The following is a 25,609-nucleotide window of genomic DNA, read 5'->3' on the forward strand; positions in this document are numbered from 1 at the left end:
ATATTATAAAACAACTGTTTGATATAATATACTAAAAAGTTTAATTTGTAATTATTATAGTATTAAATTTTGATTTTTATGTAAAATTAATTCCCACTTACTATTTGACAAAAGTCATTGCATGAATTGTCTTTTTTATTAATTCTACTGACCGATTTCAAATTACAAAACTTTAATTCTATAATATTAATATCATGAATTGTCTAGAAAGATTATTTTACCCAATTTGTTTGTACGTTTGTATAAAATTGTTTATTTAATTAATGAGAAAAAATTAGTTTCCAAAGAAATATGAATTTATCTTAAATAAACTGATTGTTTTCTAGTCTATTAATTGCCAGTTATTAATGCCTCGTACCTTCACCGAAGACAAGTGTAACGTGTTAGCACGTATATAAGAAAACAGGTAAAAATACTATATATAATTATGTGGTAGTTAAACAAATAAACTACCTTCTTTTAGAAATAAGTAGACGCCTTGACCGGAATCGGAGACTAGATTTATTCCGGATATATGACTTCGTCCACCACAAAGTCGTGTTCCTCTAATGGAATGCTGTGCAGAATCTGTTCTCTGAATGCCAGTGCTACGGTGTAAGGACGGCCGTTGGGATCGTGAAGGCATCTATTGTAGTAGTGGTCGTAGTATCCCTTACCGCGTCCGATCCGATGACCTCTCTTTGTAAACGCGAGGCCGGGTACCAACATTAAGTCTAGACCACCTCGAATAGAGAAAGAACTAATCATTTATAAAGTATAAAATACAAAGTGCATTAAAATGGTAAAATAGATACCCGTTGCCAGAGCTTCTTCGCGAACATCATCATCAGCCGGTTGTTTTATCTTCCAACTGGTAAGGGGAAGAGTGGAAAAATCTTCCATGGAATGTAGCTTTACCATTTCCATTAAATGACTCTTGGTACTGAAAATGAAATAGATTTAAGAAAATGTTTCCACATCTGATATCTATTTTGCTTAATAATGTTTCAAAAGACTTCTTAATAGTGTTGATATACAGTGGTACCTCAGGATACAAAATTAATCTGTTCCGAAACTGAGATCGTATCATGAAAATGTCATAAGGTGGATCATCTTTTCCCATACGATTACATGTAAAACCAAATAATTCGTTCCAACGCGAAAAACATACTCAAATTAAAGCCAAGTAATACATTAAAAAAAATAACTGTAGTAAGAAAAACAAATGAAAAATGCGAACTAATGTAACGTCGTATGGTGAGTTTTTGTTCGTATCGTGGAGCAAAAATATGTTCGAATTTCATGTCGTATCCTGAAAATTTCGTATGCTGGGGCGTTCGTAACCTGAGGTACCACTGTAATATATAATTGTTTATTTATCATAAGTAAATCAGGAAATGTCACTAAGCAATTGATTTCTTTCCTCACAATAACAAAGAAAAAAGACTCATAACAAGAAGTTAAAATACAATAAAAGATGAAAATCATTAATAAGTACAAAGTATGCAAAAAGTACAATGAAATTTTAAAGGTATGTTAAAAATACAAAAATAATAATTAAAAAATTGTAAACGGTACATTTGCATGTATGTTTGAAGCAAGAAAAATCATTTGAGTAATGAATGTTCAACAATACTCATATTTTGAGAGATGCAATACAGTAGTATCTTAGTGAAATAGAAAACCTACAACAGGGAGAGGCAACCATTTTCTATGTAAGGACAACATTTAAAACTTTCGCATACAAAAAATAGTAAAAAATTCAGGTAAATCACAATTATTTATTCATATATACGTAATTATAAATTAACACGAGCAATTATTTATTGTGACATTGTCACAATGCAGGACTGCAATTTTTAATCATATTTTTAATTAATTTCATTTAAAATATATGCTCTCCACCTAAACTTATTAGTGTCTTGCCCCCTTACATCATTCTTTTCCTTTAACAATAAAGTTGTACCATCATCTATCTAAGATCTTTCAGGGAAAAACTTTTGAATTGAAATAACGTAACTTCTGGTTTTCATCAAAAGTTCATATATAGTTAATCGGGGCATCCTGCCACTAAGATTTCCATACCTATCTTGGTTTTCATCTATGTAACTCTGTACTTGAAATTAAGGAAAGACAGACAGATGAATGGATGACAGTGGGAACTTATAGGTCTACAATTTTTTCAAATTGCAGCTCAATAAGTATTTTTAATTTGATTTCTGGAACTTATATAAATATAATATATCCAGAATATTTGGCTGAATATTAGTCACTGCTAGTTTTAAATTAGTTTTGATGTAAGTCTATTAGCCAATTTCTTGTTTTACTTTTTACTAAATTCATTGTGGAAAAAACTGTTTACATACATAAGTTGTAGAAAATAATGATAGAATTTTTGCCACATACTTCTGTAAGGTGGGAAATTGATATATTTATTAACGTTTTGTGTGACATGGGCCATTACAAAATATTCAGTAATCCACCCAACCTATAGGATGGTGTAAAAATGCAAGATTGGCTACATGTATTTTGCCAAGGCACTTTTAAGTATAACCGATTTGTTTAAAGCCAGGAATTTTTAACATTCTTTAGATAATTTTTTCCAAGCAAGAAGGAGCAGCCATAGCTCAAACTGGTAAAGACAGTCAATTAGCAATTGGAAATTTGTGAAATAAATAGATCATAGTATAGTTTTAAACACATTGTAGCATGGACATCTGCAGAAAATTTTTCAGGGAGAAGCAAAGTTTGAGGACAAATAATTACATCAATATATTTTTAATTAATTATTTAATGTTTTTGGATTTTTCTACGAATAGATTAACGAATAGATTATAGAAAACAGTATTAGATCAAAGTGTCCCGTGGTCGTGAGTGTTAGGTTATGTACCTCAATCACTTTTACAATTATAATCTGTGGAATATTTTACTCGATTTCAAGGGAAGACATTTGTTCCTCCTGCAGATGCCTGTGAATCACAGTATATATATTCCCACACAAGCCTAGTGAATGATATCAAGACTGACGGCAACAAGGAGTTACAGAATTACTGTATTTACAGAATAATATTCATCAAGCTGATGAATTATAAAGTTTCAATTACAGGAACAAAGCCTTCTGTGCAGATTTGTTGTATTTAAATCAGACTTTTAGGCACAATAATATCCAATTGTAAGAACTGTAAATGCATTTTCTGTTGTAAGATATAATACATTATTTATATTTGATTGTGTACTTATTTTTGAGATCAAAGGTAGATATGAAGACAATTAGAATTTCAAATATATCTTTATACTTGCAACAGAAAATGTATGTCAGATGATACATTAAGCAATAATAAGTATGTTTTCCTTCAAATTATTTAAATTTTAAATGTAAATTTTAAGACAACAGTAAACAGTAATCTGTATTTTTAAAGAGAATAATCCATTTTTTCCAAACAATATTATAATTTCTCTTTGAAATAAAACTGTATAGATTTAATTTTAAAGAAGAATGTTTTCTGCATGAAAATAAAGTGGGTTTAAATTAAGTTTTCACTCATTAATGAAGAAAATGCTTACTTAACATGGAAAGTATGAGATTTATTTAAGTTTATATATTTTTAACAAAGACTAAAACTGAAAATATAAATTAGTTTCTTATAAAAACACAGATTATCATCAAACATTATAAATAATTAGAGGAAAAGGGAAAAGCGTTTACATTTAACGTTCATTGCTTTCTGCAATAAAAATTTTACATTTGTTGGAGTTTAGATAAGGTTTTAATTGTAAAAGAATATTATTTGTGAGGATCTGGAAAATCTAGAATAAAAATCTGACATACAAAATGCAAATTATTGCATTTTGTCCAAACAACAGTTGGGAAAAGACAACACTGTGTATTTGACTTTCATGAAAATTTTACAATTAAAGGTCAACATTATTTTAAAATGGTCTGGGGCATTAATAGGTTGTGAATTCTGTAAATTTAACTGTTTAATATGATACCAATAAAGGTTGTAGAACTCTAAATGCATTTTATGTCGTAAGTTTAATAAAGAAAAGTATTCAAATATCTAATTCTTTGTAATGTTTACAAATTTGGGAAGTCTGAAAAGTCTGAATCACAGAAGAAGTTTACTTGTAAAGAATATTGTGAAATACTTCCGTTTAAGTCCTCCAGACACCACTGCCGGAAAGTATCGTGTTTCTGTGTAGTTTGCGGAGAGGAAGGGGATCACGACATTACCATATCAACCTCCATATACTCTAATATTAAATGCAAATGACTTAATAACACAATGTTGAAATTAATCTGAGTTATTGCTTTTTAATTATCATGTATGTATCAACTATTTGTTCAATTTTAAACTTGTAAATTCTAGAATGTAAGATTTTTATAGTAATTTGTCTATACCAATCTGTTTTTCTGTATCATGCATGAAGTTTTTACATTTTTCCACAAAAAGCAGATTGTGGAATTATGCAAATAGCAAAATATTCTACTTTTAGTTGGAATGTGAAACAACAAATGATGCTATATGAATGATTGTGTCACATTTTATGTGAAAATGTCATTTGGAACTGTATATTTGAAGTGATAACACGGAAGTGCATTTTGCTTATTTTAACTTTTGTCTAATGCTTTATGAATATGTTATGGTATCAAGAAGCTGAATTAATAGTCCAGATTCATTTTGTTATGTATGAGATAGTAGCTTTGTAATGAAAAAAGAAAAGAAGTGTAATATAGCAGATTTTGTTGAAGAGGCATATCATGCATACTTTGGTATAAAGCTCAGAGACTGGGACAAGAAATGTAACCGACATCAAATTTTTCACACATATTGAATAACTGAGAAAATGGAATTGAGGCAAGACACTCTCTTTCATTTACTATTTCGATGGCATGGTGAAAGCCAACAAGACACAAAAAATGCTACTTTTGTTTTACTATAACTGTAAAGGGGGTTACAATACCAAAAACAAAAAGTCTAATGTCTATTCCCTCTGCTGTCAGACCTGTACCATATTGCTCATCTAGGAAATGCAATAAATATGAAAAAACAAATACTGGAACTAACACATCTTGCTACATATTCTTCAATCTTTAACTTAATGGAATTGCATACACACAACATAGAGTAGTAATGGGAAGCACTATTGCAGGGACATTATGCGAGATGGTCCTAAGGATTTTAGAGAAAGCAATCTGACCTGTACCATGTTGTCATGATTTTCTTGTACCATCTGTAGTGTATGTAGCTCACTTAACATGATTTAATGTAAACATAGCTAGTCTTTATTCCAGCACAGTTTTATCCATTCTTGACCTTTCCAACCTGGTTCACATTCCAATGCTGCCTTGCTTGCTGAGTTGACTAAGTTCTAGTGTTGGACCTGATTCAGTGCTTACCCTGAACCTCTCTTGAGTTGTTTCTGGTGGTATGTGTTCATTTGAAATAAATCTCTTAATCATGAAGATGTTCATGGTAAGGATATTTGTCACTGTCACTGTCAATTCATCTTGTCGGTGATTTGACAGTGACACTATTTTTGCTAATTATTTGATATTTCATTGAATCAAACTCACAACTCAATTTATTTTCTTTGCTCTGCTTCATGAGAACAGTATTACCTGGTATCATATTGCATTCTTTTACCATATACTGTTTATTGTAGTACTACTTTCCTTTATTCTTTCTCCACGTATCTCTCCCTCTCTTAGCTCTTCATTACCCCAATATCATTGCTAAATTCGGGTAGTTTTGTTCCAATCTCACGGTTGAACAATAATTCTGCTGGACTTATCCCCATCATAGAATGTGGTGTCTAACAATACATTAATAAATAATCATAAAATTCTTCCTTCCAGTTATGGTTTCCTGCATGATCAATTTTTAACATTTACAGTAAACTACGATTTTATCTATATACTTCTCCATTTGCTTGGGGTCACAGTGGAGCTGAATGCCTAATTGTTGCTCCCTCTAATTCCACTGTAATGAATTGTGGACCATTATCGGTAATGATTGTGTGAGGAAAACCATATCTAGCAAATATTTTGTAAAGGGTCTCAAGATTGTATCTGCTTTTTGTGCTGTAGATAATTGTCAGTTCTTAGAATCTACTATAATAATTAATAATTACCAGCAGATATTCTTTCGTTGGAAGGGGACCTAATAGATCTATTGCAAATGTATCCCATGGCTTATCCAGCATTACATTTCTGTCAGGTTTACAGATTTTTGGACCAGATGACAGCTGGGACATGATTTAACATGCTTTTCTGCATATTTGTCAATTTCTTCCCACCAAACTTTACTACTAAGTCTATTTTTTATGGCTATAATTCCTGGGTGGCCCTCGTGCACAATGTATAATGCCCTAGTCAGTAATGCTAGTGGGATCACAATACATGTACCTCAAAGAACATTTTCCCAGAGAAAAAGTTCAAAATTTTAAACCGGGAGGAGTTACTCAATGAATTCCCTTAATCAATTTGTATCACACAGCAAACTTCTATCAGCATCGGATCTTTTTCCAATTTGTGATCAACTTCTGTTAGGGTAATAGCTCTGGGAATGGATTCCATAGTTACCCAATCTTCTTTAGAACTTCTTCAAGTACTGGTAGTGGGAACCATTCCCTTACAATAGCCTCATTTGCCCTGCATGTGTCAAATAGCCTAAACTTGCTCAAATCCTTCATTACAGGAACTACTGGGGATACCCAGGGAATTGGTCTCTCAATCCTTTTGATGATATCTTGGTGGATAAGTGATTCAATTTGTTCCTGTATTTGATCGCAAATTTTAAACAGAACTCTCTGTAGTGGTTGGGCCACTGGGGGCAAAGTAGGATCAATTAAAAACCTGAGTTTAAAATCTTTTACTTTCCCAATTCCTTTAGTTAATTTCTTTTCGAGTTGTATGGTATTGACCTGTAACTCTGGACCAACTTCTAAAATCTCTAACTTAACTGCTGTTTGGTAGTCCAAAATTCCCTGACCTTGACCACAACAACAAAATTTGCATCTTTCTTTTCCACTTTAACATAACAATCAAATTCACCCAGTAATTCTAAGGTTCTGTCCATATGGGAAAAATTTCTGATTTGACAATATTCGCAACTTACAAAAAATGTCCTTCTCTTTACACAAATCCCACATGTCCTCACTGATAATGTTGTATGATGCCATTTTAATGATAATGTTGCATGAGGATTTCCGAGTCAATTAGTAAGTTTAAAGGCACATCTCCTATAATGACTTTGAAGCTCTGCTCCTTTGCCATGTTGATCTGGTTGATGTCTTTTAGATTAAGATCCCCAGGGGGTCCGTAGGAAACACTTTGAGGAACATTGTATTAAACAAACCACTAACTTACTAGTAGTGCATTAGTGAAAGGAGTCAGGAGTTGAAGTTGATTTAAAAAAATACTAAATCATATATTTTTCTGCAAATTTCCCATTCCTGATGAAATGTTATTTATTTTTGAGCAATGCTGATTTATACTTGTATGTTTAGGACTAAATATGGAAGTTGTAAAGGATTTAAATCACCAATAATATGCAACAAACCTTAAGTACTCATGCAACAAGAAAATGTTTAAAAATACAAAGAGAAGACTAAAATGTCTACGTATTTTTTATTGTGTAAATTTGTCAGCCAATTTTTTGAAGGAAATTATGTATTTTTTAATTGTTTGGTTTGTCACCTTTTTAAACTGTTGCATACTTTTGCAGAGCCATAGCCTCTAATAAATGAAATGGAAAACTATTGTTCCTGGTGATTTGACATGGCAAAAATCAAGACATTTTAGTCTTTTCTATGTATTTTTTAATGTGTAAATTTGTCAGCCAGTTTTTGAAAGAAAAAAAATGTTCGTTTGTAGATGCAGGCCTCTAAAGAAAGCCAAAAACGTGAAAATTGAAAGTCATTTTCTTGCTGAAAGAGTGTTTAAAGTTTGTTGCACATTATTGGATGGTGGAAAAATTTCCAGCCTTTTCCTGCAATATTATGCAAGATCAGAAACAAAGTCTTCTAGTGACTGAAAAAAATTAAAATCCTGAATGTTTAAAATGTGAAACATTTACTGGTAGGATTACTGTTCAAATGCAAATGCCTGTATGACATTACTACAATCAAAAGCACATTTGATGTGATTTTCACAAGTAACAGGAAACAATAAATGTGTTTCCTGGCACTATAACTCTTTTAAATTAACATAATATACTGTATATAAAAGCAAACACTTTCAATGATGCATTATTTAATCTTCCTCAAACAAATTGAATCTGAAACAAAATGATGAATCTTCCTCAAACAAATTATTTAGAATGGGATGACAAATGTTGGAATATCGATCAAGAAATTCAAAGAAGAGAATGTACTTTAAAACTTTTTAAATATATAACAAATAAATTCTTAATTAAGAATTTATTTGTTAAAAAGACTTTAATGTACTGTTGAAAGTGCTTGATTTTATATATATATTATGTTAATTAAAAAGAGTTCTAATGCAGAAGGATAGTTATTTACATGTTACTAGATGACAACTAACATTTTTTACAACTGGGTAGTTAAAAGAGTTATACAGTAAATATTAATTAATAAAAGAGTGTATACAGTAAATATTAATTAATAAAAGAGTGGTAGAACATTGCACAGGATATTCACCTAATAAAAATGTGTCATCAAAAAATATTAAAATAATATTCTTTCCTAAAAATACATCATCATTGATTCAATAACACAATCATGGAATTATGTCTAACTTAAAAGAATACTAAAGAAGTGAAATGTATGGAAGAATTTTAGAAGATGACAATCAAAGGTGAACCGATATGACTTCTACTGCTAACAGAATTTCTCTACATGATGCACTACATCTCTTGCCAATGTTGTGGGATCAACTGTCTGAGAAGATCATTGACAATTCTTTTAAAAAGAGTAATTTTTTTAAAACAGAATGGGGACATTTGAAAATGAAGTTGTGTTTGTTGAAGAGAAGTTCATAAATAACATCCCAGATGATATATCAAAAGAAATTTTTAAAAACTGGTTGATAATTGACAAGGAAATTCTGATGACTGCTACAATTAGATATGGACAATAGTTAAGTATGTACTTTAATAGCATTAATAGTTAACTACTAATTACAATTACTATTCCAATTTAGTAATTAAACCACTAGTTAACTATGTGATCAGTTTCAACTACTCTAAGTAAAACATTTGGTCTCAAAACTGGACAGTAGAAACAACAGACAGAAAATGAACATGAACGTCAAAGTCGGTCCAGCAGTCATACAATTCAAATTCAAATATTTTCTGACTTTGAGGTTCATGTTCGTTTTTTGTTTGCTGTTACTTTAAGTATTTTTCCTTTTACTTCACTATAACATTGCCTTGGAGTAATCCATTATTAGAGAGGTTGAGATCGAAGTTTTCATCACTAAAACATGAATGTTGAGTGCTGACATCTTGTAATCCTAGAAGTTTGACAATGGTGCTTGGAATGTCAAGCATGGCAAGTAGAAGTTCGGCTTAAACATCTGCATTTTTCTGTCTTTTGGGTTAAAATTGTGACATATTTTATTAAAATAATGATTACTTAAGCATTTCTGAATAACATTGTAAAGAAACAGATGATCTTAATCCAGAAATTATTTAATTATTCAATTTTTTGGAAGTGATGTGCCTATAAAATTTTATATATTTGTGTTCATAATAGCTTATCATAACACTGTAGAAGTATGTTCTTTCACTACATCTTCTACCATCAACAGTGTAATACATTTGTAAATTTCTAAAAATAATTTCACTAATAATTTCCCAATTTCTAAATTGTCATCTGCATACAGATTTATAGAAGCCACTACTTCCCTCAACAAAAGTATGTTGTGAGAATAGGCAAAACACATTGGAATAGTCCTACTACTATATTGTACTCTAGGAGACACAACGCTAACTAAACTCAAAAATAATTATTTAGTGTTATTAAACATCCTTTAAATATTTTAAAACAGTTTAATTTGTTTATTACATTTGCTGGTAACCATCGCTGTTCTTAAATGTTTCTGCCATTTTTCAAAAATATCCCACGAATCAGTGTGTGATGTGAACATGTAGCGCAATGCATTTTATTTGGAGTTCAAACATCAAACATGTACTTCTGCTTATCGTACAAGTTTAAAGTTTGAATTTCGGCTGCAACCTCTCTATTATTAATATATTTTTGCATATTTTTTTACTTTTATTTTTATTTCATTATTACACACATTGTTGGTTCTATTGCTCGGCATGTCACATCATTGTACTACTTATATTTCTACCCCGACTGTGCCTAGCAGTGTTGGGTGAAATATAAAGCTTATTTTGTCTGTCTGTCTGTCTCTATTACTAAGCAAAGCAACACATACCTCGGTTTTTATGAAGATAGCCGCTTCAACTTTTTGTTACTTTTTCAGTAGCCTTTTGTACTTTTAGCCTTTTGAAACTTTGCCTTTGTCAGGAACCAATCTTGTACAATTTGTTTTTCACCATATTACTTGTATATTTGAAAAGATGGACAACAGAAGATTGATAACGATGATTGTTGTAAATTAATTTTTAAACAGTTAAAAGACAAACTAAAAAAAACCGAATAACTTAAAAATTCATATTTATAAGAGTGCTTCTGTATATAAGCATGTTTTAAAGAAAGAAAAGAAATATTTCAACTTTATGAATTTTGTTAGGATATATAGGCATTAATTTATCTTTAATATTTAGCAATTATTTTTGCTAATTCTGTTTATAAAAGTTATCCCAAGTTTTTAAAAAATTATAAAAATATACTTTTGAAACTAGAGCATCTTTTCCAATATGCTATGATGTGGAGGTAGAATAAATGGTGTTCAGTTTACAGAAAAGACGAATAGATTTATTGAAACAATGTGAAAATAATATAATTTGAGTAATTTTAAAAACCAGTTCATACTTTATTAGAATGGAAAAGAAAGAGAAAACAGAAATTCCAAACATCACTTTGATTTTTGTTTGCTTCATATATTTTGTGCGCTTCAAATGCTTTGAACCTTGTACTGACATCTTATAGCGATTCATGTGAATTGACTGGACCAATTCTAAGTCACTTTGCCACAACAACAGCATTAGATCAACTGACTAATGGTTCCAGTCAGACAGATTTAAATACTTGTAGTCGAGTTGGAACAGTCGGTGAGCTACAGCTAATCAGACTTTGGGTTTATGAAAACTTGCGTAATGAGAAAAGATGGCAAAAAATTTAGACTTAAGACAAATTGCTAAATGAAGTAAGATAATAACTATAAATTTATGATATTAGTTGGGCAGATTACAAAGGTATTTATAAAAAGTTAGAAAAATTTACAATGATTGGCTGGTGTTTTAATTTGTAACACTAATTCTGATTGATCATAACATATTGACCACTGACTAAGCGTATTCAAACACTAAAGATAAAAAATTTTAGTTAAAAAACAAGTAAAAATATACTCTTTCTATTTCCGACTTTGAGGATTCTATAGATCAAAACTGACAAACAAGCGACAAGGAATAACTAGACTTTATCATTACCATTATTATTTTATTATTGATACAATCCAAATGCTTTTCACCATCAGACCTCTTCAGTGGATACATTAAGATATCAATCGCTGGTTACACTTTATATCCAGCAGTCGTTCCCAGCATGCATCAACAATCATTCCAGCATTCAAATTAAGTACATTTGCATATTCAGTGATGTAAAAATGATAGAAGAATGTCCTAAGACATATAATATTCCTGAATATATAATAGAACTTATAAAATTTGTATTTAATAACAATTATTTAAACATTTCTACAGAGTATTATAGACAGAAGAAAAGTATTGCTATGGGATCGGTCATAGGTCCAAAACTGGCTGATATCTATATGAATATAATAGATAAAAGAATTTCAAATTTAACAGGTATTAAATATTATGCAAGATATGTAGATGACATATTAATAGTTTATGATTAATAGTTTATGATTCTTAAACAGTTTCATCTAAATACATTGAGGAATATGCGAACGGATTACATAAAAATTTAAAATTTACAAGTGAAGATAAACAACAAAATGAAATGAATTTCTTAGATGTCACCATAAAGAGAGAAGAAACAAGTGTATCATTTAGTAAGTATGAAAAGCCATGTAATAATAATAAAACTATTAACTATAAATCTTACTGTCCTATAGAAAACAAAAAGAATGTTTTTATTATGGAATTGAGAAAGATATTGAATCGAACAACTCTGCAAGAAAATATAGATATTGAAGTAAAACGATTGTTTAAAAAATTTCTGTTAAATGATTATCCGAAGTATATCCTTTGTAAGTGGTATAGTTTATATTTAAAATGTAGATTTAATGTTAAAAATGACATAAAAAATATTTCTTATGTAAAGTTTCCTTATGTTGCTAATATTTTTGAAAAATATAAGCCGATATTTAAAGAATTTTCTATATGCATAGTTGCAAATCAAAAGAATAAGATGTCAAATATTATCATTATAATAAACAGTGAAAATTCGCCCAGAGACCAATTTGAGATTGCTGGTGTTGTATACAGAATGTCATGTACATGTGGAAGTCCAAATTATTACATCGGGGAAACCGGAAGAAGATTGGAATTGGGAATAAAGGAACATGAGGCGGCCATTAGACTGAAAATGACGGAATCAGCGTGGTTTTTACNAATTACTATTCCAATTTAGTAATTAAACCACTAGTTAACTATGTGATCAGTTTCAACTACTCTAAGTAAAACATTTGGTCTCAAAACTGGACAGTCTCAACAGACAGAAAATGAACACGAACGTCAAAGTCGGTCCAGCAGTCATACAATTCAAACTTCAAATATTTTCTGACCTTCAGGTTCATGTTCGTTTTCTGTTTGTTGTTACTCTAAGTACTTTTCCTTTTACTTCACTATAACATTGCCTTGGAGTAATCCATTATTAGAGAGGTTGAGATCGAAGTTTTCATCACTAAAGCGTGAATGTTGAGTGCTGCCATCTTGTAATCCTAGAAGTTTGACAATGGTGCTTGGAATGTCGAGCATGACAAGTAGAAGTTCGGCTTAAACGTCTGCATTTTTCTGTGTTTTGGGTTAAAATTGTGTCATATTTTATTAAAATAATGAATATTTAAGCATTTCTGAATAACATTGTAAAGAGACAGATGATGTTAATCCAGAAATTATTTAATTATTCAATTTTTTGAAAGTGATGTGCCTATAAAATTTTATATATTTGTGCTCATAATAGCTTATCATAACACTGTAGAAGTATGTTCTTTCACGGCATCTTCTACCATCAACAGCGTAATACATTTGTAAATTTCTAAAAATAATTTCCCTAATAATTTCCCAATTTCTAAATTGTCATCTGCATACAGATTTATAGAAGCCACTACTTCCCTCAACAAAAGTATGTTGTGAGAATAGGCAAAACACATTGGAATAGTCCTACTACTATATTGTACTCTAGGAGACACAACGCTAACTAAACTCAAAAATAATTATTTAGTGTTATTAAACATCCTTTAAATATTTTAAAACAGTTTAATTTGTTTATTACATTTGCTGGTAACCATCGCTGTTCTTAAATGTTTCTGCCATTTTTCAAAAATATCCCACGAATCAGTGTGTGATGTGAACATGTAGCGCAATGCATTTTATTTGGAGTTCAAACATCAAACATGTACTTCTGCTTGTCGTACAAGTTTAAAGTTTGAATTTCGGCTGCAACCTCTCTATTATTAATATATTTTTGCATATTTTTTTACTTTTATTTTTATTTCATTATTACACACATTATTGGTTCTATTGCTCGGCATGTCACATCATTGTACTACTTATATTTCTACTCCGACTGTGCCTAGCAGTGTTGGGTGAAATATAAAGCTTATTTTGTCTGTCTGTCTGTCTCTATTATTAAGCAAAGCAACACATATCTCGGTTTTTATGAAGATAGCCGCTTCAACTTTTTGTTACTTTTTCAGTAGCCTTTTGTACTTTTAGCCTTTTGAAACTTTGCCTTTGTCAGGAACCAATCTTGTACAATTTGTTTTTCACCATATTACTTGTATATTTGAAAAGATGGACAACAGAAGATTGATAACGATGATTGTTGTAAATTAATTTTTAAACAGTTAAAAGACAAACTAAAAAAAACCGAATAACTTAAAAATTCATATTTATAAGAGTGCTTCTGTATATAAGCATGTTTTAAAGAAAGAAAAGAAATATTTCAACTTTATGAATTTTGTTAGGATATATAGGCATTAATTTATCTTTAATATTTAGCAATTATTTTTGCTAATTCTGTTTATAAAAGTTATCCCAAGTTTTTAAAAAATTATAAAAATATACTTTTGAAACTAGAGCATCTTTTCCAATATGCTATGATGTGGAGGTAGAATAAATGGTGTTCAGTTTACAGAAAAGACGAATAGATTTATTGAAACAATGTGAAAATAATATAATTTGAGTAATTTTAAAAACCAGTTCATACTTTATTAGAATGGAAAAGGAAGAGAAAACAGAAATTCCAAACATCACTTTGATTTTTGTTTGCTTCATATATTTTGTGCGCTTCAAATGCTTTGAACCTTGTACTGACATCTTATAGCGATTCATGTGAATTGACTGGACCAATTCTAAGTCACTTTGCCACAACAACAGCATTAGATCAACTGACTAATGGTTCCAGTCAGACAGATTTAAATACTTGTAGTCGAGTTGGAACAGTCGGTGAGCTACAGCTAATCAGACTTTGGGTTTATGAAAACTTGCGTAATGAGAAAAGATGGCAAAAAATTTAGACTTAAGACAAATTGCTAAATGAAGTAAGATAATAACTATAAATTTATGATATTAGTTGGGCAGATTACAAAGGTATTTATAAAAAGTTAGAAAAATTTACAATGATTGGCTGGTGTTTTAATTTGTAACACTAATTCTGATTGATCATAACATATTGACCACTGACTAAGCGTATTCAAACACTAAAGATAAAAAATTTTAGTTAAAAAACAAGTAAAAATATACTCTTTCTATTTCCGACTTTGAGGATTCTATAGATCAAAACTGACAAACAAGCGACAAGGAATAACTAGACTTTATCATTACCATTATTATTTTATTATTGATACAATCCAAATGCTTTTCACCATCAGACCTCTTCAGTGGATACATTAAGATATCAATCGCTGGTTACACTTTATATCCAGTAGTTGTTCCCAGCATGCATCAACAATCATTCCAGCATTCAAATTAAGTACATTTGCATATTCAGTGATGTAAAAATGATAGAAGAATGTCCTAAGACATATAATATTCCTGAATATATAATAGAACTTATAAAATTTGTATTTAATAACAATTATTTAAACATTTCTACAGAGTATTATAGACAGAAGAAAAGTATTGCTATGGGATCGGTCATAGGTCCAAAACAGGCTGATATCTATATGAATATAATAGATAAAAGAATTTCAAATTTAACAGGTATTAAATATTATGCAGGATATGTAGATGACATATTAATAGTTTATGATTCTTAAACAGTTTCATCTAAATACATTGAGGAATATGTGAATGGATTACATAAAAATTTAAAATTTACAAGTGAAGATAAACAACAAAATGAAATGAATTTCTTAGATGTCACCATAAAGAGAGAAGAAACAAGTGTATCATTTAGTAAGTATGAAAAGCCATGTAATAATAATAAAACTATTAACTATAAATCTTACTGTCCTATAGAAAACAAAAAGAATGTTTTTATTATGGAATTGAGAAAGATATTGAATCGAACAACTCTGCAAGAAAATATAGATATTGAAGTAAAACGATTGTTTAAAAAATTTCTGTTAAATGATTATCCGAAGTATATCCTTTGTAAGTGGTATAGTTTATATTTAAAATGTAGATTTAATGTTAAAAATGACATAAAAAATATTTCTTATGTAAAGTTTCCTTATGTTGCTAATATTTTTGAAAAATATAAGCCGATATTTAAAGAATTTTCTATATGCATAGTTGCAAATCAAAAGAATAAGATGTCAAATATTATCATTATAATAAACAGTGAAAATTCGCCCAGAGACCAATTTGAGATCGCTGGTGTTGTATACAGAATGTCATGTACATGTGGAAGTCCAAATTATTACATCGGGGAAACCGGAAGAAGATTGGAGTTGAGAATAAAGGAACATGAGGCGGCCATTAGACTGAAAATGACGGAATCAGCGTGGTTTTTACATTGTAGAGAATTTAATTGTAATATAAATAGAAAAAGTACTAAAATATTGTATAAAATAGAAAATAATTTAGAAAGAAAAATTATAGAACATTTTTGCATCACCAAACATGCAAATGTACTTAATTTGAATGCTGGAATGATTGTTGATGCATGCTGGGAACGACTGCTGGATATAAAGCGTAACCAGCGATTGATATCTTGATGTATCCACTGAAGAGGCCTGATGGCGAAATGCATTTGGATTGTATCAATAATAAAATAATAATGGTAATGATAAAGTCTAGTTATTCCTTGTCACTTGTTTGTCAGTTTTGACCTATAGAATCCTCAAAGTCAGAAATAGAAAGAGTGTATTTTTACTTGTTTTTTAACTAAAATTTTTTATTTTTAGTGTTTCAATGTATACCGATCCCATTGGTTTTTAATAATTGAATTTATAAGCATATTCAATGTGAACGTTTTTGCTACTAGTTTGTCAAATTAAGTCAAATTTTATCAAATAGTGTGAAATCACCGTTACTTGTAAGAAATTTGAAGAATTCTGGTGCAGAAGTCTGCGGGCAAACTTCATTTAACACACATTACTCATGACACTTTGTCTCTGAAGTTTGTGGGAAAAGTCAAAGAATGTACTACTTTTCACTTAAAAATCCACAATTCTTTGCAACATTAGTTGAAGAAAATGATAAAATAGAAATATGCATTGATACTTTCATACATTATACATGAATTTGGTTAATAAATTACTTGAATTCAAAATTTGAATAAATATTAATTTAAAACTTACATTTTTGAATAATATTTTTGCATTTCAGATTATTCTCCATGATCTTTTATAATAAATTTCATTTTATTCTTCTCAAATTTATTAAAAACATAAATTCTCTTTTTTCAAATAATTTTACAAATAAGGTATGATTCTGTGAGTGCTTTAAATACATTAGAGCTTCCATGTTTTAAACTGAGAATACTCTTATTCATTGCTTCAAGTATAGATGCTTATGGAAGAAGAATACAGAAGAGAATGTCCAGTCTCTTCTCTTTTCATTCTCATTAAGTATGAACTAAATTTTACTGCTGATTATGTATTTGATTTATAAATTAATTTAAAAGTTTCATTAAAACATTTTACAAAAATACATGTTTTTCTTTATAATCTAACACATGTATATTTGTGAATTCATATTTTCAGAGTGTGATGTGTTGTGAAATATGTATTTAAAACATCATATTTGTGTAGCAAGAACATCTTCACATTCTTTTACAAAAATGCTATGATTAGCTTTTTTGTATGTTGCTGTCTATTAGTGAGTAATTCAAATAAATTTTTTCCATATTTATTCTATTTAATAGTCATAACACTACTTTGTTTAACAATAAGTAAAGCTAGAAGATAACATGTCATTAAACTGGATACATCCTGTTAAAAGAAAATTGATCTGCATCAGAAAATTATCTTTTTACATGCAGTTTTTTGTTTTATGTTTTTAATAATTTGTTTTATCTTCCATAAAGATATTTATATGGTGTTTTCTAGTTTAAAAGCATGCATAAATAATACATTTTTTTTTAATCTACTAATAATTATGCAAATGCATGTTAAAGTTACAAGTTTCATTTAATTTAGAAAATATTAAAAATAATATGGTAGACTTATTAAAGTTAAAATGTTGATGCTTTTATAACTGAGACTGATTATTTATCATTACTATTTCAGTTGTTAACATAAAAGTCTAACAGCTGGAACATAGACAAATTAAAACTACATACCATACACACAATCTCCCAGCAAATAATATGTAATGAAATTTTCAATGCAGAAATCAATGAAAATTGCATTAATAGTAAGGATCATGAAAGAATATCTACCACATGGCAATTGTTGGTTGATAACCTCTAAAGGAAAGCGAATAAATGACATTACATCAAGAAAGTACTATAGATAAATAAGTTATTGTACTACACAATTGTATCTTCTTGTCGTAATAATTTTATTTTTTTAATAATTTGTAGAGTATATGTAAAATGTAACAGATATGTATTAAATATTCAAAAACAAGTTGACATCAAAAAGAAAATAATTTTAAAACATGTTATAAAATTAGAATTGTTAATGTTCTGTAATGATAGAGTCTTGATGTAGTTCCCTGAAACAGGCTGAAAACATTCTGTTTGTATTTAATTCAAATACACATTATTTGTGTGTATGGTATGCAGTCTTAATTAGTTATTAACAACTGTTCATTTAACTACTGAAACATGAGTAAGAAAGTAGATGCAACTCAAAACAAAGTACTGTGATGGGAATATATATGTTATAATGATTGGCTTTAAATCTTTAAAGCTGACAAATCTATAATTACTTTGTTCTGTTACAAATTTTAGAATATTGTAACAATTGGATAGTAATTACATTAAGAGGAAAAAAGTGTATACTTCACTAGCATATAGGTGAGTTAGGAGGAAAGAAATCAGCTGGAAAATGATAGTACAGGTCATTTTAAACAAAAACCTTTATTGTAACATGAGTAATGTTCTTGGTAGTTTTGAAATACAACTCTTTGACAGTTTCTTACTTACACACAGTAATAATGTTTATGTGTTATGTTTATAATAAACATCCAAAAATTGAAATGTAAACCTAAATAACCTTTACAACTAATGTCCAAAGATAAAGTGTTTCTCTGAGTTATTCGGTGATGACCTTCTACCCACAGACAGAATTTGAACTTTATTGCAGCATCTCCTAGAATGTTGATGTATAGATATGTTGATACTGACAGGGATGTAAGTCAAAGCAAGTTCAACAGACTTTCATTTGTGGAACACTGTGGTGTGTACTAATTTTCCATTTACTTGAATTAGAACAGCATGCACATCCATTCTCTTTTCCCTTCCCCAACACACCAGTGGTCTCTTGAACAATCCAATTAGAACTGAGTTTGAAGATACACGTTTTGTGAACAATGCCAGCTATCTTTACATATGTCAAATTACTCATACGGTGTGTGATGGCTTTTGTGTTGGAAGCACTGTTACAGAATATTACTGCAATTGAAGAGCTTATTTTCAAAGTGACGTATCCCCATTTTTACGTTTAGTTCATGCCACAAATGCATTGATAATATGATTCTCTATAGTGTTACAATATTTTTTTTTTCCAAAAATAGTGTTTTTCTGTTAAAAAATGTATAAAAAAATTGGGTTTCTTTTCAAATGTGAGGTTTTTCATTTTGTATTTATTTCCAAACTTTCACATTTCCATAACAACCAATTATGAAGTGTATATTGGTCATGTGATTATTTCACACTAACGACTGCTTTCTGAAGAGAAAGTGCTATTGTCTTTGATTGTTTTCTTAATTTTTCTTTAATAATGGCCATATTTTCTGAAGAAGTTCAGAAAGTATTTATTTGATATGATAGAAAGAGGTCGCGTTTTTATTTTGTAGAAATTTTTGTAAGAAAAATCCAAAATTCAAGAGAATTAATTTGTTTTGTGATGGACACAGTGCACAAAACAAAAATTACACATTATTAGTAATGCTAAGTAAACTTTCAAATATGTATAGTATAATTTTTGAAATTACATATACGGTGTGTGGTCACAATTATTCACCATTAGATAGGGCCTTTGGAAGGGTGGAAAAAATGTTAAGAAAAACTGAACTGCTTCTTTTACTGGCAGACTACAATAAAATTTTTGAACGTATAGGACAAATACATGCTCTAGGTAAAGATTGGCAACTTGGTAATTGGAAACTTGCAATTCATTAATACATTAAGTCAAAAATGGATTTTAAAGTATCTGAAATGAAAGTAATCAGAATAAATTCTAAATATGTTTATTGCAAACAGCACTATTCTGATAGATTGGGAATGTGCAAACATACAATGTTAAAAAGAGGTAAAACATGGTCATATCTATTAGTTGATTTGTTACCATTGGAGAATCAACTTAAGCTGGAAAAGATATATACAGTCGACCCCCCTATAAGATATAGATACGTTCCAATTTATTAGGAATCCGATTTCTTACAAGTCGTTCCAATCACAGCCCGACACGTGTCAAGTTTACGGACTACGGCTGATTGAAAGGTTTTCTTCCATAAAATTAATCGATTCTACACTAATCCGACTCAACATTTCCAAAATACGTATATTTTTTCGTAGTTTTATAGGAATCGTAATTATAGGGACCGTAATTATAGGGGGGTCGACTGTAATGTGAAGAAATTTTTAAATAAACTGGGAATAAGTGATGGACATACTGCAATGACATTTTACAAAGTGTTTACTTGTTTAGAAAGTCATTGATTCTAAATAAGTACTGTGACAGAACAATTACAATATGATTTTTATTAATTTTATGTAATCATTACGTTTTTCTTACTTTTCGATGTACAGTCGACCCCCCTATAAGATATAGATACGTTCCAATTTATTAGGAATCCGATTTCTTACAAGTCATTCCAATCACAGCCCGACACGTGTCAAGTTTACGGACTACGGCTGATTGAAAGGTTTTCTTCCATAAAATTAATCGATTCTACACTAATCCGGACTCAACATTTCCAAAATACGTATATTTTTTCGTAGTTTTATAGGAATCGTAATTATAGGGGGGTCGACTGTAGTATAGTTTTTTTAAACACCAATTTTTATTATCTTCAGTCATATGAACAATGTTCGTGTGATTTTCATTTTTGTTTTGTATTTTATCTTATATATTCTCTTTTGTTTTATATATTAAAAGTTTTTGACCATCTATTTGTTGTTTTTCTTACGTTATCCATTTAAATGCTGCAATTTTGTTCCAAAGTGGTGTAAGTCCATGATCTGAAGTACCAAAACTATCATTTCTTTTGCCCCAGGATTTTTTTCACTGTCAAACATATAATTAGAACATAAAAATAAAGCTCTGTACCAATAATAAAGTTTTTACCTAGCATTTAAAACAATTATTTAAAATTTGCAGTTTTTGGAAATTTGTATTTGCTGGAGGCAGGTCACTTTGGAAATAAGCTCTTCAATTTCCTACCAATGATCTCACAATCTGTGAGTGTTCATCAAAACTTTTACCAATTGAATACTGGAAAGTATAATATAATAAGAGTGTACTTCCCAGTGCTTGTATCACATCAGAGTATGCAGGTTAATAACATGCAAATGAAGAGAAAACCTATAGAATGCAATTTTACTACAAATACATGACAAATTAGTACAATCCTAGGTATTTATAGCCAAGATTCAATCAAACTTTACATGACTTTGGTTTACATTCGTATCAGCACATCCAATATTAGCTTTCAGGAAATGCTGAAAAGCACTCAAATTTTGTCAATGGTTACATGATCATTGATCATTACTGAGTAACTCATAAATGACACTTGATCTTTGACATGAATTATAGTGTATTGAGGTTTTCAGTTCAATTTTTGAACATTTATGAATGTAACACATATATTATTGTATGTAATGGAGCAATTTTCTAACAGTTGTATTTCTAAAACTTTCAAGAATAATACTCATGTTCGTATAAAGGTTTTTATTTACAATGACACACACAATTGTCTCCCAACTGATTTCCCTCTCCTTCTAACTTATTCACTATATTATAGTGTTACAGTTAAATTTCTAACAGAAAAAATCCTTACAATCAATTATACATACAAGCATTAGAATTTGTTTTCTGTACTTTAATAGAAATTTTTATAATAAGAATAATTTAATAAAAATGAAAAAATTGTTTATAACTGATCTGCACTTTTTATTCAATCACTGTAAAGTATATATTATAAAGGTAGAACGATAGAAGTAGAAAATATCAATTTTAATTAAAGATCTAAAAACCAGATTATTTACAACTTATAACTGTGCATTTATTTAATGACAGGCTTGTGCTACTCATAAAAATTAAACTATAATTTTCAATTAAACAAATTAATTTGGAAATTTTTCGAATCAACATAGAACAGGGCTTGAACCCACATTTTCTGCACGTCTTGCAGATATAATTATGTAGATCAATGTCTGAATGCAAAGGTACATTATAATTATGTAGGTTAAAGGTCTGAATTCAAAGTAATATACATTTGGAATAAAGATTAATCAAAGATCCAGACACAACTATAATGCATCTGCACAGTACACAGAGGCGAATTTGAGTTCTCTCTAGATCAATCTTCTACATTAAATAAAATAATTCAATAATTGTAAATCTATAATAAATTATATAATTTAAGAATTAACACAATTAAGGCTCATAGATAATCTTTGAATAATTGGATACCGCACAATGATTATGTTTGTGTATGTGGCTTATAATTTTTAAATTAAGTGATTTGTCAAGTATATTTTTCAAAATATTAAAGGTATGATGAAATAAATATACTTACTCATATTTTGGAATGAAAACTTCTTTACCTACATCAAACAAATGCTTTAAAATTCCTTCAGTTTGCACTTCATGTTCAGTACTCAGATAAATGGATATTCTGTTACTTCCTTTAAAACGTTCGTTCTGCAATAACTATAAAAATTATTTAAATATTAATTTGTCAGATTAATAGCAGAAGTTTTCAAATTAAGATACAAATTTTAATGAAAAATAATCTACATGCAAGACTTGTTATTGCAATAATAAATTATACTTGAAAATTATAAAAAAATTTACCATTTTAAAGTAATTTTAAGCTTCTTTAATAAGTTTTTTGATAACTTTTAACACTCAGTAAAGCATATACAAAGTAGGTTAAATTTAAAAAAATGCAATAATATAAAATAGTATACATAGATAAAATGATTGTTTTTATTCGTTATTCAATTTTTATTACATACTAAAAATATTTCTCATTAAAATTAACATTAAATTTATACAATAATGACATTATTATACTCATATTCCTAGCTGTTACTTTATATTACAGTAGAGCCTCGAAAACTCGGCCTAATGTGGACCGAAGGGTGGCCGAGTTTGTAAAAATGCTGGGTTATCGGGAATGGCGTTAAAAAAATAAGTATGAGTGTGGAGTCCTCAGAAAATACTGTACTATACTTGTATGTATTGTTTGCTTGAGAATACAACAAAGTATAAACTGCCCAAATATCCTTAAACAAAGGAAAAGTGCATCCTTTATAAAGGCATAGAGCCTTTACTACATGAAAATGAAAATTAATGAATACACTGTACAGTAATTTACCTGATAAGACAGATCTCAGAAAAATACTTTATGAGGCATAAAGCTGTCTATAATGAAAATTAATTAACTAAGGATTTTTTTGCCCTGCCAGGGTGTGGCCGAGTTATACGGAGTGCTGGGTTATCAAGTGCTGAGTTTTTGAGACTCTACTGTATTTATTTCTTTCTATGTCAGCTATAAAAATATGCTATATTTTCAAGATGCAGTGGCAAATAAGACAAACTTCTTCTGTGGAGACTGTGATCCAAAATCCTTTTCTCTAATGAAACTGAAGTTCAGAATATGAAATTATTGGGAAGTGATAGAAGTTGCAAAGAACTCCAAATTGAAAACCTAATCATTGAGTGAGGTGTATTCCTTACAGACAAAATTACTAAAGTACCTTATAGTTTAACCAATACGTTTAAAATTTTGGCATTATCCTTTATGATATTTTATGTTAAAAATACAGATAATAATTATTTGATAATGAAGTTATAAATTATTCTCATTTCATGATAAAAATGGTAAAAATGATTTAATTTTACTTTTATAATAACAAAATATTTAACACAGAAGTCATAATGTAACTGAAACTAGAAAAATAAACAGTTATTAGAAAATAAAATGTCTGAAGTTCAATACTTTTAAAATTAAACAAAGTGTAAGAATGCAAGTAAATTAGCTTTTTTAAAATTTATATGCCAAAAATTTATCAAAAAAATAATCTTACGTCTACCACCATCAACAAAATTGTAGATGCTAGATTATATTATATTCTATATAATATAATATACTCTGTAGTTGCAGTAGTAGTAATAATAATAATGTAATTAGATTTTCAAATTTTTCAAGTAAATATGCATTCTAACAATGATTATTTAATATTTGCTTCTTTGAATATTTTCGCAATATTAATTTTTCAAACAGTAAAATATCTTTCTTTCATAATGAGACGGGGAATAAAAAATTCACAATTCAAAATTGCAATCTACATATGAATTTGCCGACAATTGTAAACATTAATTATCCCTTAAATTTTTATGTTAGAACAATGGGTAAAACATCCCTAAATTTTATTTAAATAAATTTCAGAAGAGGAAGAAACCGATGCCTCGAAATCCTAAATAAAGCACGACAACTTCTTTACACTCTAAGATAAATAAATTATTATTTATCGGTTAAAACTTTTTGTTGCGACAGAAATTTTTGCACATCAGATTTAACCTACGGCTTCGATCTTACGCAACATCCGCAGGGATAATTAGTCGAGGTAATCGAAAGCTCCGTATTACGTCATTCGTTTAAAAATCTCAGTTTTATTCGTATCGTCTTTCGGAACACGATCACAAAAACAATTTGGGATTCCACTTTCTGCCGACGGTCCCCGGAGCGTCCGGAGAAAGACGGGGGGCATCGCCCGTCGATAACGCACGATCCATTAGAACCGTCGAGAGGCGAGACTTCTTTCGTAGGAAAATTAAACAGTAATTAATCACGCATTTAGTAAGACACTAACCAGACTAATTTTCTTGTCCTTTCATGACCTTCATATTTTTTGTGTTACATCACAGAATCAAAAGAATAATAGTTGTCTGGTAAATCTCTTATATAAAAAATTAGCAGAAGTGACTTTAGGAATCAGTGACTACGTTCATATATATATAAACGACCTAATAGTCACTTCTAACAAAAAATTTACCATTTAATTATATCAGTATTGGGGCAGACATCACGTGTAATTAACACAATGCAAATGTGTTAATTACACGTGATTACATTTCCTTCTCTATAACGGTACAGAACCGTTATAGAGAAAAAAATGTCGTATGACTTGTTTTACATAATATCTAAACATAGAAAACCGATTAATTTACCTGTTCCGCAACGATTTTCGACTGTTTGGTTCTCTCTTCTAGGCTCAGACTGGACAATTTCTTCTTCAGTTCGCTTCTGACGGCATCTTTGGCGGCTCGAAGAGCAGCTGCCGCCGCCATAACGCGATTATTCTTTCGAATTTCTATTTTTCCTGCAGAAAATCAGTAAACGATAACATGTGTCGAGTAACAGAACTTATTGTTGATTCGGCCTCCAGCCAGGTCGAGTTTTTCCGCGAAAAGTTATTACCACAGAAGTTCGCTCGA

The 25,609-nt window shown here is 29.6% G+C and overlaps 1 protein-coding gene across 1 annotated transcript; it reads right to left on the reverse strand.

The window, feature by feature from the left end:
• LOC111638263 (5-formyltetrahydrofolate cyclo-ligase-like) lies at positions 1-25,609 on the reverse strand. The gene is made up of 4 exons (XM_023383937.1): positions 25,343-25,609; positions 22,683-22,816; positions 795-922; positions 1-722 (listed from the first exon to the last, which is right to left on the reverse strand). The coding sequence occupies exons 1-4, from the start codon at positions 25,460-25,462 to the stop codon at positions 502-504; spliced, it is 603 nt and encodes a 200-aa protein (XP_023239705.1). The 5' UTR covers positions 25,463-25,609; the 3' UTR covers positions 1-501.

Source organism: Centruroides sculpturatus, unplaced genomic scaffold (assembly GCF_000671375.1).
Source record: "Centruroides sculpturatus isolate CEXI.00-Female unplaced genomic scaffold, Cexi_2.0 scaffold1055, whole genome shotgun sequence".
Taxonomy (NCBI): Eukaryota; Metazoa; Arthropoda; class Arachnida; order Scorpiones; family Buthidae; genus Centruroides; species Centruroides sculpturatus.

What these genes read in the sequence shown, in the direction of transcription:
- LOC111638263 (XM_023383937.1), bottom strand. Translation starts at nt 25,462, where the DNA reads ATGGCGGCGGCAGCTGCTCTTCGAGCCGCCAAAGATGCCGTCAGAAGC. An exon ending in CGAAAATCGTTGCGGAACAG is followed by an intron (nt 22,817 to 25,342) that starts GTAAATTAATCG and finishes TAATTTTTATAG; the next exon opens with TTATTGCAGAACGAACGTTT. An exon ending in CGAAGAAGCTCTGGCAACGG is followed by an intron (nt 723 to 794) that starts GTATCTATTTTA and finishes TCTCTATTCGAG; the next exon opens with GTGGTCTAGACTTAATGTTG.